We start from the raw sequence: 15,263 nt of genomic DNA, 5'->3' as shown, positions 1-15,263 counted from the left end.
CAATAACTCGTGTTTAGTCCCAAAAATGTTTCACTGCTTTTATTTATTCCAGCAACATTCCACCGGAAATAAAAGACATTTTGATAAAATGCTGAGTTTTTTTTCTCCCTACACAAAAAAGAAAAAAGTATTTTTTTTTTTTATGTTTTATTTTTACTATACAAAAGATTTTGAGGAAAAACCAGAAAGTATTCAGTGTGGCCGAACGTCAAGCATTTTTTTGAAGGTCGAATTTCAAAGCGGGCATTCACATCTGCGCCTGTAGGTGATGTTCGTAATTTGCCCGCAACACAAACTCAAAGTACGGTTTGGACCTGAGAGCGCTCAGCTCGTCCAGCTCCAGCAGCTCCTTGACCTCCGGCAGGTACGTCTGCAGCCGGACACCTGCGGCATCGGCGGACGCGTTACGAGCCGGCGCGAGACGATACGGGCAACAAGGACAATGACCGTTTTCAGCGACAACAGTTCAACAATCAATCGCTAAGTTGTGGCAGAAAAAACAAAGATAATCGACAAAGATGTTTTGGCTCGATTAATAAAATTACACATTCATGCAAATGTTTTTTTGTTTTTTTTGCAGGAAAAAGCATTCTTTTATATTAATTAATTATCTAATTGTTATATTTTCATGTTTGACACATTTTCTAATAAAAGGATAACATTTTGACTTATTTCATTTTTATATTTTGGTTTTTTTTTACTTCTAAATTGATTTGTCACATATTTCAGTTTTTTTTAGAATTTCAAAGGCATTTTAAAAAAAAAAATCTATATTTAATCAATTGTATTTTTCTTTTAAATATTTTTGAAAACATTTCAATGTACATTTTATTTATATTTTGCAATAATAGTGAAATGTTAGCCTTTTACATTTTGTTGGCTTTATTTTGCGAAATAAAGCTGATTTTTGTTATATTGACTAAATGAAGTAATTCGATGGAAATCCTTCATACATTGCAATATCGTTTAAAAAAACGATACCGTGCACGTGACGGCAAAAAAGCCGCCGCCGCCGCCCAAGCAGAGTTGGAACTCACCTTCCTGCGTGAGCATGCCGAGGATCTTGACAAAGACGCTGTCCTTGGCGGCCTCCAGCGGGTCGTCGTTGCCGTCGACAGACGACCAACTGGAGGAGGAACAGAAAGGAGGTCAACGTGGGCCAGGTCACGTTCCCGTCATTCCAAAATACACGTACGTTTGACCAAAATAGGCAAATGAAAGCGCTTACTCGTCTCTCCTGAGAACGGTTCCCAAAATTTGGCACTTGAGCGAGTGGATGTTGATATCGTCTTCCTGCTGAAACGAGGGAAGAAGAAGAAAAAAAAAAACAAGGTCAGCACAAATGCTATCAAAACAGTCCCGTGCGACGGCGACAGGAAGTGACCTCGTGGATGTACTGGAGGAGATCCAAAGCCTTTTTGAAGTCGTACTCGTTGGCCCTCCGGTTGTCGTCGCAGATGTAAAGCTGCGACGCGGAATGATTGTCCATTTAGTCAAAACTAGTGCTTTGCCGCCGGCCGGAACTATACCGGAAAATAACAAGAGCGTCCAACATTGTGTCTGACCTGAACCAGCTGGTGAGCGCTGAGTAGGGGCATGGTGTCGGGGTTCTGCTGCTTGTCCTCTAGAAGCTGCCTGGGCAGCGTCTCCTGGTGCAGCAAGAAGCGCTCCTGCTCCACAATTTCTGAGGGGCCAAACAGAAAATGGGCAGAATTGTACTGATTCTTTTATTCGGCCCGTTTTTTTTTTTTTACCGTCGACTTGTTTGGCCAGCTGCTCCTCAGGAAGCTGCGCCGCCAGCGCCGCTAGTTTGCTGAGCGCCAGCAGAGTCTTCTTCTTGGCGAAGTAGCGCGTCTCCACGTTGGCCTGCTTGTACAGCGTCTCGTGGGCCTGCGCTCCAAGCGGCGAGTCCGGTTTCAAGGACGGGCCGGGCGTTTGGAGGAAGGAGACGGACGGCGGCGAAGGACGTACGGTGTGGTATTGCTGCACGTGGATGTCGAGCAGCCAGCTGAGGTGCTGGTGCGCTTGCAAGAACCCGGCCAGCTGCTGGTGCTGAGCGGCCGGCTGGGACAGAAGCTTCCCTCGCTTGCCTTTCTCCATGTACCAGCGGAACAGGAAATCGGCAAAGTTCTGCGAGACGACGAGAGTCAAAAGCCCGGCCAGGAGTAGGACGTGTTCGGAGCTTGTACCTGGTCCGCGAACTTGCTTATGTAGTGCTGCAGGCGGCTCTGGTTGTCGGTCAGCTCGCACATTTGGACCAGGATGTCAAAGTCGCAGTACTTCTCGCCCAGCGCCGCCACCCACTGGTACTGACCCAGCTCCACTGAAGCGACACACAAGTCAGTCGCGCATCTTCTCCTAAGAGGTCCTATCTCTCTTGATGCAGCTTTTTTTTTTTTTTTTTTTTCAAATTGCGTGAAATGGATACCGATTTTCGTTCCGATTTTTTCTCTCGGCAAAACAAAAGCAGAAGACTCACAAAGTGGCGCCAGGAGCTCGCTGCGCCGCTGAGTGTACTCCATTTCGAGGCTGTTGTAGCGCTCCTGCCCCTGCTGCCGCTTCAGGGAGTTGAGCTGGGCCACGTAGCCGCCCAGGTAGAAGTCCAACAGCGCCACCAGCTGCTCGCACAGCAGGCCGCGCAGCTCCGAGTCGGCGTGGGGGTACACGGAGTGCAGGATGAGCTCATGCTGGCGGGAGATGACCGTGCGGACGCCTCCTGGCCCGCCCACCGCTACGGGAGGACCACCGGCGTGAGAAACGGGATCAAGTCCTTTAGCCCGTTCGTTTGTCGCTCTCACCCGTCCACGGGATGTACTCGGCGTCTACGTCGGCGCGTTCAGACGCTCGGTACACGGAGGCTTTGCTCTCTCTGTACTGACCCGCAGCATGAAGCATATCCTGCAAAAAAAAAAAAAGACAATAAATCTTTGGCGATCTGACTATTTTCCCCAAATGTGCTCAGAAGCCGGTCCTTCTCCGTTTGGACCAACCTGCGCTCACCTTGATGATGACGTTGACGGTCAGAACCACTTCGGCCCATTGCACCGAGTCCACCGGCTTCTCCTTCAAGCTCCTCTCCTCCTCTTCCAGAAGACAATCAAAGATGGTGGAGATTTGCGAAACCTGTGACAGACACGCAAGACGGACGGACGGGCCTTCCATTAGGTGCAATTCTTAGAATGTCATTTTTGGGAAAACCCATGAAAGGTTTTTCCTAGACCGACGGACAGTTGTTTTAAAAATAATAGATATTAGAAATAATATAATAATTCATATAATATTACCAAATAATTGAAGAAACAAATCAAACCGAACCGTAAATTAAAATTCCAAAAGTCCCGAAGAAGCCGTCTCACCTCTCGAAAAAAGACGTCGGCTCCGGTGAGGCCGGCCGGCATGGTGACGTCGTTCCTGTGCAGCGCCGTGGCGATGGCCCGGTTGACCAGCTCGCCGTGCTTGCTGTGCTGGTTCTTCAGCACCATGGCCGCCTGCAGCTTCTCGGCGTGCTCGCACAGCAGCAGCCGCGTGGCCATGGGGGACGAGCGCACCCGAAAGCGGCCGAGACGCTCCAGGAGACCCACCTGATGGGGGGGGTGGGGTGTGGGGGGGGGGGGGTAAAGAAAGTCAAACGTACCTGGCAAAGTTTCGACTGCACTGGTACCGGGCACCAATAGAAGCCGAGGTGCTGTTTGTGTACCCGCAGCAGGAAGTCCATGAAGCAGTTGTGGGCCTTCATCTTATCTTCTAGCTGATGGAGGATGATGAGGGACGTCAGTGGGAACCCGGCGCTCTCTGAAAGGAGAAGAACATTTTTTAGACGCCACCTTGACTTGGTAAGTTGGTGGACATCAAGCTACGGCGCTCACCGTCAGGCACGGACTCAGCCCAGCGGGGGTCCGAGGCCGGGTAATCGTCCAGCAGGTCCAGGTTCATCTGGATCACCATGGCGTCCAGCTCACCGCTCTCCACCGCCTCGTCGCCGGTCGGGAAGAGCTCGTTGGTAAGCGCCTGAGCGCCCAGGAGGTCGTTGCTGAGGACGTAGCGGGAAGAAAAAGAAATCCAAAACATAACCTCGTGAAATCGATACCGGGAGCCAATTGCCTTCAACGAGAAGATAAAAATGTATTCTTGCTGGTTACCGGCAGAACTGCAAGAATGCCGCCTTCAAGCGCTTGGGTTTGTCCTCTTGAGCTACGGGATCCGCTCGACCGGGCTGCTCCATCATGGACACCTTGAATGGGGAACACCGGGACTCATTTTAAGATCAGCAACTTCTAAGTCAAGGAACTACTCAAATAAGGATGATCTCGTTCAATTGGCTCAGAAAAGCGTGCAGACGAGGCAAGGTTTTGTTTCGTGGGACTAACTTCTGGCGTCGCCGCCGCCAGAGACGAACACAGCGATTCCTCCACGGTCTCGGGCAGGATAGAGGCGCTCTCCCGGGCCACCACGGCGACCAGGCCGCTATTCTGGGAGAAGACGACGGGCAGGTTGGCGCAGCAGCCGCCGCCGCGTATGGCGTCGCCTAGGGAAGAAACGCACCGACGTCACCTCCAAAAACATCCGTCGCCCCATCGAGGAACCCACCGGAGTCGTTGAAGGGGATCTTCTCGTCGGGGGGGCCCGCCCTGCCGCTTCCCGTGGAGCAGGCGAAGACGAGCTCCTCGTTGTAGAGGAAGGCGGTGGCGCCGGTAGAAGGTGGCAACAGGAGTCGCGTGGAGCGCAGCTCGGACTCGCTCTGAGACACACGGTAGCGACCATCTCCACACCGTGTCCATCTCGTGGCAGAAATCACCTGGACTCACCTGGAAGGGGGGATTATAGTTGGTGACTTCCACGGTGAACTGATTGGAGATGGCGGCGCCCAGGTCCTGCAGTGTGACCAGGCAGAAGTAAGCCACGCAGGGCGTGTCGGACGGGTGCCAGGCGGCGGCCAGGATCACCAGCCCGAGCCTGGGAGAGCGCCAGGCTTCGTTTAATGACGAGACAAGGAGAGAGAGAGAGAAAAAAAAAAAGACAGACGGCCGACTCACTGGCTGAGCTTCACGTCCAGAAAGGTCACATTGACGCCGTCTCGCATCTCCTCGTAGTTAACCTCCGAGCCCTGGTGGAGGGAACGAGGCGTTAGACAAACGTCACGATGAGGTACTGATAGGTACCGATTGGATTTGGCTGAAGGAAAATTCCCATCTCTCATATACCGTATTTTCCGCCCTATAAGGCGCACCTAAAAACCTAAATTTTTCTCAAAAACCAACAGTGCGCCTTATAGCCCAGTGCGCCTTATATACGGACCAAATTCCTAAATTTAAACTGGCCCAAAGCATTGTGTCATGAAATCAATCATAAGTGGCCCGCTGAAGACTATGAATCATGACTTAAAAAGACTATGGATCATTATTTTATGATTATAAAGTCATTTGTTTCCGTCTGAAGTTGAAATAAAAAAGATAATATGGAGAATGATTTGATTTGGATTAAAAATCTGACATGATGCATTAATGGTGCGCCTTATAGTCCGGTGCGCCTTATAGGCCGGAAAATACGGTACTAAGATTGAATTAGCTTAGCTTCACAGTTCGCAAAGTTAGCTTACCTGCGTCTGACTGACTCACCCAAATGGCGTCGGCGACGCTCTCGTTCAGAGCTTGCGGGATGTCCCAGCTGATCGTCTGTTGCTCCCAGCTCTCGTCCACTTCCCATTTGCTGAGGCGGGAGTTGCTCAGCGCGTACAGCCGGCCGCTGGCGCCCACCCACAGCACGCCGTTTAGCTGCAACGACAAAAAAAGGTCTCAACTTCACAATTTCATTTGAACAAAGAAAAAAAACTGATTCGCCAAAGCACTCACGGTGTCGTTGGCAGGCGGCGACAGGATGCCGAACAGGCTCGACACTCTGCGCCCGATGCCCGACAACACGCCTTGGCCCTGTTGCAGGGCCCGGTACTGAAGCCTTCGGGAACCGTCGCACCCGACCCGCAGCATGCGGCTCTTAGCCGAGGACACCACGAAGCTGCCGCCCTGCCGGGAGCAAAGAACACGGCGTGGGCAAACGTACCACTCGACAAAAACGACCCTGGCGGCTTACGTGGACCGCCACCACAAAGGCGCACAAGTCTCCCAGGTCCAGGTCGGCCTCGGCGTAGTTGCCCTCCTGCGACAAGCTGGGCCACAAGCGAGCCGCGCCCTCGGCCGTCACGGCCAGCACGGACACGGCCTGGGCGGGGGCGGCGTCCAGCGGGCCGGACGAGGTCACGGCCACGCGCTCGGCCGTGTAGTCGTACTGGCTCGCGGGCAGCTGCAGCTCTTTGCACACGCACAGCTGCAACAGCAAAACGAGGTCAGCGGCCATACTAGGAAAGAAAAGAACATTTCAACATACCTTGGCCACGGCCGTCTGGCAGACCTTCCAGATGATGAGTCTGTCTCCGTAAACCAGCCAGGCCCAGCCGCTTTCGCTCACCTTCACCGAGATCCGCTCCTCGCCTGGAGGACACGGACGTGAATGTCCTCACGGAACGCAAAGGGGGCAAAAAGTGACATGATTGTCAGCCTATTTACCATTGAGTATGGTCAGTGCCTCCATCACTTTGACGGGAAGCGAAGAGCCGAACGTTTGCACGTCATAGTTGAGGCCATCGGCGGCGGCATAGCTCTGCTCGCGGCTGGGGGTTGCTCTGTCCGCCACATAAGCACACAGATCGAGTTTTTAATAGAGATGAACAAAGTTACCGTTTTTTCCCATGTATAATGCGCAGAATTTAACTAATTTATTGTCCTAAAATCTGGGGTGCGCATTATACATGGGTACAATTTATTTTTTTAAAATCCGGATATGATACGGAGGCCGCCATTACAGATGCGCTTTCTTCTCTGCTGTTCACTTCGAACAGAATGCTCTGGTATCAGACAAGGCTTGCTGGATCACCTGCTCGTTTGCTGTCACAATGTACCCTACGCAAATCCGAAACATTTCTTCGCTATTGAGTTTGCTAGCGCATGGGCAGTGATACTGACCGGCGGAATAACATCCGGTTGTTCCCAAAGATGATCTTTTTTTCTGAGATAATTTTACGTTTACGGACTTAAGTAGGAGTCAGAATTTGGGTGCGTATTATACATGGGTACAGGCTTTTTCCCAGCATCGACATGCCATTTTTAGGGTGCGTATTATACATGGGGGCGCATTATACATAGAAAAAAACGGTAATACTTTCGACAGATCTTGTGCTAATGACAAGAAGCAGGCGATTAGCATTTTAACTGAAGGCTCTCCATTATCAATGAAATGTTTACTCACCTCTTAAGTGTAGACAACATATCATACAGACTTTTTCTTTTTTAAATTTATTTTGTTTGTTCGTGATTGTCTGTTTTTGTCAACGCTTAGCAATAAAGTTTGAAGTGATTGAAGTCAGACGTCTTCACCGCTTCGTTGATTCAAATGATAAAACAACACGGATACATTCACGATCATTTTGATTAACTTATAATCGTGAAAATTGTTTTGAGAGAACAAAGAAAGTGTTGATTAAATTATAATCGTAAAAGTACAGCAAGTGGTCGTTACCTCGCCGACAGAGATGTCCTCCGCGGGGTGAGCAGCAGGCTGCTGGACGTTCTCCTGGCCGGGGTTCTGTTCTGCTGCCGGCGGGCCGAACTCGGGCCGGAACGCGGAGAAAACATCGGTGCCGTGAGGCTCAATTATCCAAAGAAGAACGTAATTTTCCTCTTAACTAATGCACCTTTTGCTTTCCCCGCCAGCGCTCTCAATTCGATAGCGCGCGGAAGTCGCTTGGATGTGACGTCATCAACATGCGGCGAAATATTCTTAGGGGAAGGAGGGGGGGGGCATATCACCACATAAAAAAAATGGCAGCAATCATTAATTTAAATAAAAATCAATATAATAGCCAAGGGAGGAGTTACATTACATAATATCATACCTACTATTTTATTTGCTATTTAGTAACATTTTTCAACAATTATTTTTTATTTGAATTTATAATCACTGGAAAATATTGTAACATTTTTGAACTTGGTTACAGACTACCGACAGGCAAATTTTTTTATTTTTTATGGACTAAAAAAAAAGCCATTTTGAGTCACGTCCTTTTTATTGGACACAATCCTGCATATAGTTACATTTTGTCTTCATTTTACCATTATAGCAAAGAGGAAGGGAAAGAAACCTGAAACTTCATATTTTCCATTACAGTTTGATGAGCCACATTTACAACACATAACGCAGATAAATATACACGTGTTTTATATACACACACACACAAGTATCGCAATTATTTCATAAAATAACCCAATGTACATTTTATTACCGTTCAACGCCATTTAAATACTTCAACCGACTCAGCCGAGTCACACGAGTTATTATTTAGGTACATGACATATATTGTATGCGTGAAGAACGAAAGACAGAGGACAGACAAGAACCTCACAATGTCATAATAAAGTCAGAATTGTAAAAACAACCGAAGATTTTTAATATATGTAATATTGCACCGTGCAATTAAAGCTCGCATTTCGTTGAGATGCTTTTGTTCTTGATTTCGCGGCAGCCTGACTAAACGAGGTTGGAGAACAGAAAGGTGGATCCTTTCAGCTCGTCTCGATCGGGAACTTCCAAGTTGACGTCGCCGGAGCCGAAATTAAGGCCTCCGAGGCTGCCGTACTTTTGCTTTAGGTTCATCTCGCTTTCTTCCTGTGAGGGGAAAACAGTCACCATGTATCCGTCTGAGGTATCGACGGGTTTTTTCTGAGAATACGACCAGCGGCCGTCATTTAACGTCTGGGCGGCTTTCACGGCGTGGCTCGGGTGCAAAATGGAGTCTGCGTTCAGTGTGGCGCCGGTGAATCGGGTAACCCTCTGATCAGTTGTCAGCCCCGTGGAGGTCGAGGGCAACTGGAGGTCCAGGTCGGACCCGGGGACGTGATACTTCCCGGTGAAGTCGTCGATGTTGAGGTCCGAGCGTGTGAAATCCAAATCCGATTGCATCGAGCCCTTGGAGCGAGAATGAATCATGCCTTGGTCCAAGTCGAGCCCGGGCAGCGGCACGCCCGAGCCACCGTGCAACAACTTCCTGTATTTGAGCGTCGAGTCGTCCACATCCAGATCTGAAGTTCTCAGCTTGCCGTTGGTTCCTGACAGACTCACGTCCGGTCCGTTGACATCGATGTCATCCATGTCTAAATACGGCATCGTTGGCTTAAAATTTGGACCTCTCACATCAGGGAGACTGAGGTCTGGACCCTGGAAGCCTCCGTTCAGGTCCGTGTCGTACCCTTTCGGCATCTTCATGTGAGGCTTTTTATATTTTGTTTCCGGGGCGTTCCAGTCTGTCCTCGGGGCTTTGAGGTCCACGTTTGGTAGCTGTGCTTTGGGGGTGTCCCAAGATCCTTTGACTTTTGGCGCTTTGACATTCACGTCGGGTCCTTTGAGCTTGCCATGATATTTTGGTGACTTCACGTTCGGCCCCGAGAGCTCCACATCCGGCACTTTGAAATGCGGCTTTCTGTATTTACCCGATGGTCTTCCGAAGTCCACGTCTGGCGGATCAATGTCAAAGTCTGGACCATCGATGTTTGGTCCGTTCAGGGTTGGCATATTGACCTTGGGAAATCTCGCTTTGGGCAATTTCATTTTTGCTTTCGGCGCGTCGATCTTGAGGTCGGGACTTTTGAAGTCCAGTCCGCCTTTGAGTTTTGGTGCTTTCAGGTTTAGGTCTGGAGCCTTGACGTCCAAGTCTGGAGTATCGAGATCCAACTTTGGGGCATTCAGGTCCAGTTTGGGGCTTTTGAGATCTAGCTTTGGTGCATTCAGGTTCAGTTTAGGGCTCTTGAAGTCCATCTTTGGCATAGTTAAGTTTGGCTTCTTGAGTTTCCCGCCAAAGTTAAGATCCAAGTTTGGTTTGCTACCTTTGAGGTTGACAGTGGGAGCGTTGATGTCCATATCTGGAGCATTGAGATCAACATCCAGGTCTGGACTTTTAAGGCTCGGACTCTTCAATTTGGGCATCTTCATCTTGGGAAACTTAAATCTACCTTTTGGTGATCCAATGTTGATGTCTGGAGTTTTCAGATCAATCTTGGGAGCCTTAAGGTTCAAATCCGGACCATCCAAGCCACCTTTTATCTTTGGGGCTTTCAGATTTACATCTGGACCATTCAGATCTGGCAAGTCCACATCTGGCCCTTTGAAGTCTAGTTTTGGACTTTTTAAATTGAGTTTTGGCATTTTTATACCTGGTGCGTTTATCCCACCATGGAGATTAGGACCACTGAGGTTGGGAGCAGTAAGGTCCAGGTTAGGTCCGTCTATCTTCGGACCATTGAGATCTAAATCTGGCATGTTCAAGTTTGGCTTTTTGAACTTTCCATCAATACCAATATTTGGCATCCCTAAATCAGCGTTGGGACCTTTGAGTTTGGGTACGTTGACGTCCATGTCCAGACCATCGAAATCTGCATCAATGTCGGGACCTTTAAGGCTTGGACGACCGAATTTTGGCAACTTGAATTTGGGCATCTTCATTTTTGCCTTTGGTGAACTCATGTTGATGTCACCTTTCAGATCAAACTTTGGACCTTTAAGATCTGCACTCGGTAAGTCCCAGTCAGGGCCATTTATGTTGCCTTTTAGCTTCGGGGTTTTCAGGTTCAGGTCGGGACCCTGAAGATGAGGAAAATCCATGTTTGGGCTTTTAACGCCCAGTGTGGGGGTTTTAAAACCAAGTTTAGGCATATTCAAATCTGGTGTGTTTATCCCACCATGGAGATTAGGACCACTGAGGTCCAGGTTAGGTCCATCTATCTTCGGACCATTGAGACCTAAACCTGGCATGTTCAAGTTTGGCTTTTTGAACTTTCCATCAAGATCAACATTTGGCAACCCTAAATCAGCTTTGGGACCTTTGAGATTTAACTTGGGTGCTTTGACGTCCATATCTGGAGAATCGAGATCCACATTCAAGTCTGGACTTTTAAGGCTCGGGCGCTTGAGTTTTGGCATCTTTAATTTTGGAAATTTAAACCTGGCTTTTGGTGATCCCATGTCTAACTTGGGCGTTTTAAATTTGGCGTCGGGCAAGTCCAAGTCAGGGCCGTGAATTCCACCTTTTAACTTGGGAGTTTTCACCTTTAGGTCTGGGGCATGAACATCTGGCAGGTCCAAATTTGGGCTTTTCAGGTCCAGTGTGGGGGTCTTAAAACCAAGTTTAGGCATCTTCAAATCCGGTGTATTTAACCCACCTTTGAGATTAGGAGTACCGAGGTCCAAGTCAGGAGACTTGAGGGCTAGGTTAGGAGCGTTGAGATCATAATTAGGCATACCTAAATCAGCTTTGGGACCTTTGAGTTTGAATTTGGGTGTATCGACGTCCATGTCCCAATCGTCCAAGTCAGGCTCAATGGTACGACCTTTGAAATTCGGACGGCCAAATAAGGGAAACTTCGGTTTGGGCATATTAGGAAGGTCAACATCTGGTGAGTTCAAATCTAACTTTGGAGCTTTAAGGTTTGCGTCCCAATTGGGGCCATCGATGCCCCCTTTCAAGTTTGGGCCATTAAGATCTGGCATGTTCAAGTCCAGGTTGGGGCTTTTGAGACCGAGTTTGGGCATTTTAAGATCAGGTGCACTGACGTCACCTCGGAGATTGGGACCACTGAAATCCACGTTAGGAGATCTGAGGTCCAAATCAGGGCCGTTGAGATCATAATCAGGCATCTTAAAGTTTGGACTTTGGAATTTCCCATCAACATCTGGCATCCCTAAAGAAGCGCTTCGACCATCGACTTTGAATTTGGGTACGTTGGGCATGTCCATACCACCTATGTCCCCATCAAATTCTGGAACCTCAACAGTTGGTAAACCATAACTTGGCATGGTGAATTTAGGAGCCTTGTACTTTCCGGACGGGACCTTGGAGCGAACTCCGGAGGTGGTCACACCGCCACCCTGAAACTGAGCATTCGGCATTCTCACATCACCGCCGGTCCTGGCTCCTTTGATGTCAAAGCCACCTGAACGGCCGTCCACGTCGAAAGCGGACCCCTGAAGACCGCTGCGGCCGTTCAGATCGAACTGGGGTGCGTTTAATCGAGAAGACTGTCCGGCCAGATGGATTGCGGGCGATCCGTCATAACCGTCGTCCGCGTCAAACTCTGCAATGTCGTCGTAGCTCAGGAACTTCCCATCAGTCCCTCGGAGGGCCATTTCAGCCTCATCTGGATAAATTTCAGAGTAGACTCCAGCGTGTGAATTCACAGACGGAGCGCGAGCGTTCAGCATCTGCGGCACCTGAACCCGTCTGCCCGCATTCACCTGGCCCACGCCCAGAGGCGGGAGGTTCAGGTTGGCCTCGTGCTCAAACGCTCCCGACCCGTAGGCGGCGTAATTGCTCTCGGAGTCGGCGCTGTAACGCCTGCCAAGGGTGTCGGGACTCAGGCGTCCAAAGTCCACCCCCAGACGAGGTAAGTCCGAGTCTTGCTTGGTCTTGAGTTTGGAGGAGCGAGGGAGGGTCACGTAGTCTTTCAGGTTCTCGCCATTAGACATGTCCTTGTGCATGAAGCGCTTGATTTTGGTGTCGTAGAGCTTGTTGTAAGCATTGTGCAGCATCTGAGGACAAACGGACAAAAGTTTGGGTATGTCAAGCAGGCTCGGCGAGGTGGCCTCCTTTACCGTTTCAGGACTGACAGCCCCCTGGTTGAGGTTCCCCATGCTCCTGCTCATGTTGTTCTTGGTGAGCACTTGGATTCTGTCATCGTATGGTTCCATCATCTTCAGGACACCCATCACCTCATCTTTGGTCAGTCGGTCGAACTTGATGGTCGCCCCGACCACTTCATCCCCTGAGGAACATAAATTGACCGTTTTTTGCGGGTCTGCTCATTCTCGACACGCAAACACAGGATGGAGGGTCGGAATTTTCAAAAGCCTTGCCCACCTTCCCTCAGCTCCTGATTAGCTCCATCGACGTCGTCGATGTTGGCGATGACCAAGGCTCCCCGCTCGGATCGCTCCAGCGTCAGGGCTTCCGAGAGCCTGCGCTTGAAGTGATACGCCTGCGGGGTGGGCGAGAGGGCCACAAATCTTCAAACATGACCATTCAAAGGGAGCGTTTGACTTTGGGAACGTTATCTACCATTGATGGTCGTGGAATTTATCACCGTGAAGATCTAACCTGCAGGAGACAGAAAAATATGAAACGACTCGCAATGTTAAACTCCAACCGACACGACGCGAGTCATCCACGTGGGAACATCGGCCGCCGGCAGGAATGCTCGGCGGAATGTCAGAGAGGTAAACGAGTTTATCCGTCGCGTCATCGTCTTTCGGGGCGTTTCTCGCCTTCGCTTAAGCTCGGTGGCACAATCGAGAGTTTTTTTCAATTTGATCGCTCGTCATTAAGTCGAGTATGTGGACTATGTGCAGAGATTACAGAACACGCCTTGTGGTTGCAAAAGGATGACAAACACTCCTCCGGCTTACAAGTGTCAAAGAAAGGTGTACCTAATCAAGTGGCCGCCGAGTCTCGATGCAAAAGTATCGGGACAGCTCGGAACGCAATATATTTCATCGGATTTACAATTACGCAATACAAACGTTGGCACAGTGAGATTGTGATATCAAAACTTGAGTCCGGTTTAGACTCAAAAGTGGACAAAAGTATCGGGACACCTGGAGGCAATGAAGATGGGGGAAGTGTTAAAATTAAGATGGGCTGCAACTACCGATTCTTTTCACAGTCAATTCGTCTGTTGATTAATCGATGAATCGGATTAAAAAAAATTCCATCCCTCTCATAATTCTTGAATTCAGCCAAAATTTCTCATGTTCATTTAATGTTGTTTTTTGTTGAGGTTTGCTGCAAAAGTTAAAAAAAAATCTTTTGTTGTTTTTCAAACTTCATAGTCTTCACAAGCGATCAATATTCTATCATAATAATAATATATATTAAAAAAATAATAAATATATAAATAATATCACTATAAAAATGAAAAAAAATAAAAACATACATGACCATTTTTCCAATACATCACAGCCAAGTCGACTGCAATAGAAAATAAAGTGTCAAAAATCCTTTCAGAGCAGGATGGAAACTTTTCTTTCCACCTTTCAAAAACAAACTTTCTCATTTTATGACAACACACACACACACACACACACACACAAAAGCAGGCAATCATTCACAGCTGAGCACAAAGTACAACCCGAACAGCGGACTATGATGTATTATTTTCAAGTACACAACAACAAAGTCAAAACTTACCTGAGGCACCATCTGCATGCGTGTGTGTGTGCGTTTGTGTGTGAGCGGGAATGCAAGGCAGCGACAGAGAACAAGTGGACCTCTTGAGCACCTAAAAGCAGACAAACAGGTTACACACGCGACGGACGGGCCACACCCCTCAGATACACACGCCGGCGAGGTACAAACACACAATCAAGTGGTGTTGATATGAAACACACACACACACGCCCTTTAGTTGAGATGTGTGCATATGACTGTGATTCTTTGTGTGTTTCCAGTGTTTGTGCTTTGGGATGTGCGTTGTGCGTCTGACTACATGTGACCGTTCTTGTTATTTTGTCTTTGCGTGCCAGGGTGTAACTATGTGTGTATTTTAGTGTTGCGTGAAGTGTGTGTGCGCATGTGTTCGACTACTTGTGTGGATGCAAGTGATTGTGTTTGACTACTTGTGTGTGTGTGTCCATCTATCTCCAGTGAGTCTGTATGGTGTGTGTGTGTCGATTGTTTGTGAAACCGACACACCCTGGCGGGTGTTAATTGCGGGCGTTGACGATGAGTCAACGTGATTGTGTCTGCAGAAGGCCCACGGGTGCTTACGTAACACGCTGTGTGAAGTTTTACATGGGCATGAAGACTTCAAGCTGCGCACCTGGCACCTGACCAACGTTTGCTCAACATTTGACCTTAAGGTTTCGTTTTATGGCGACTTGGTTGCCGCGTAACGAGCAAAAGCAAAATGGTGGACTTCCTGTCGCGAGCAAAATTCAAGATGGCTACTGAAGCCGAATTACCGAGAATAAATACTTTGAGTTTGAACATAATCGAGACTTCCAGACATGTCATCTCAAGAACCTTCATGTGTGTACAAGAACAAGTTGAGTATTTTGGAAAACACACCAAAATAAATGGCACGCTTCACAGAACATCAACTAACCAGAGCGTGGCAACAAAACATCATATTGCCCTTTTAAGAAAATTCTGCAGCTCTGCTTACCTCTGA

General features: G+C 48.6%; 2 protein-coding genes across 4 annotated transcripts; both read right to left on the bottom strand.

Moving 5' to 3' along the window:
- Nucleotides 1–24: 24 nt before the first annotated feature.
- On the bottom strand, nt 25–7,808 carry nup133 (nucleoporin 133). 2 transcript variants are annotated; one of them, XM_061274192.1, is made up of 25 exons: nt 7,570–7,808; nt 6,561–6,676; nt 6,382–6,485; nt 6,088–6,321; nt 5,850–6,020; nt 5,616–5,771; nt 5,034–5,104; nt 4,806–4,953; nt 4,588–4,738; nt 4,368–4,525; nt 4,140–4,231; nt 3,867–4,030; nt 3,698–3,792; nt 3,357–3,581; nt 3,001–3,123; nt 2,799–2,898; nt 2,480–2,731; nt 2,190–2,323; nt 1,972–2,130; nt 1,755–1,890; nt 1,566–1,684; nt 1,385–1,465; nt 1,229–1,296; nt 1,038–1,126; nt 25–384 (listed from the first exon to the last, which is right to left on the bottom strand). In XM_061274192.1, the coding sequence occupies exons 1-25, from the start codon at nt 7,683–7,685 to the stop codon at nt 248–250; spliced, it is 3,399 nt and encodes a 1,132-aa protein (XP_061130176.1). In that variant the 5' UTR covers nt 7,686–7,808; the 3' UTR covers nt 25–247. The 2 variants fall into 2 exon arrangements, with proteins under 2 accessions (XP_061130176.1, XP_061130177.1); XM_061274193.1 differs by having other exon boundaries at nt 1,229–1,293.
- Nucleotides 7,809–8,097: 289 nt separating this feature from the next.
- On the bottom strand, nt 8,098–14,397 carry LOC133151289 (neuroblast differentiation-associated protein AHNAK-like). 2 transcript variants are annotated; one of them, XM_061274191.1, is made up of 6 exons: nt 14,282–14,343; nt 14,028–14,062; nt 13,154–13,192; nt 12,956–13,073; nt 12,691–12,860; nt 8,098–12,627 (listed from the first exon to the last, which is right to left on the bottom strand). In XM_061274191.1, exons 3-6 carry the CDS (start codon nt 13,154–13,156, stop codon nt 8,578–8,580), a joined length of 4,341 nt encoding a protein of 1,446 aa, XP_061130175.1. In that variant the 5' UTR covers nt 13,157–13,192; nt 14,028–14,062; nt 14,282–14,343; the 3' UTR covers nt 8,098–8,577. The 2 variants fall into 2 exon arrangements, with proteins under 2 accessions (XP_061130175.1, XP_061130174.1); XM_061274190.1 differs by lacking the exon at nt 14,028–14,062 and having other exon boundaries at nt 14,282–14,397.
- Nucleotides 14,398–15,263: the final 866 nt, after the last annotated feature.

Source organism: Syngnathus typhle, linkage group LG3 (genome assembly GCF_033458585.1).
Source record: "Syngnathus typhle isolate RoL2023-S1 ecotype Sweden linkage group LG3, RoL_Styp_1.0, whole genome shotgun sequence".
Taxonomy (NCBI): domain Eukaryota; kingdom Metazoa; phylum Chordata; class Actinopteri; order Syngnathiformes; family Syngnathidae; genus Syngnathus; species Syngnathus typhle.
Note: the sequence above shows the minus strand (reverse complement) of the source record. Positions and strands in the feature narration are given on the sequence as shown.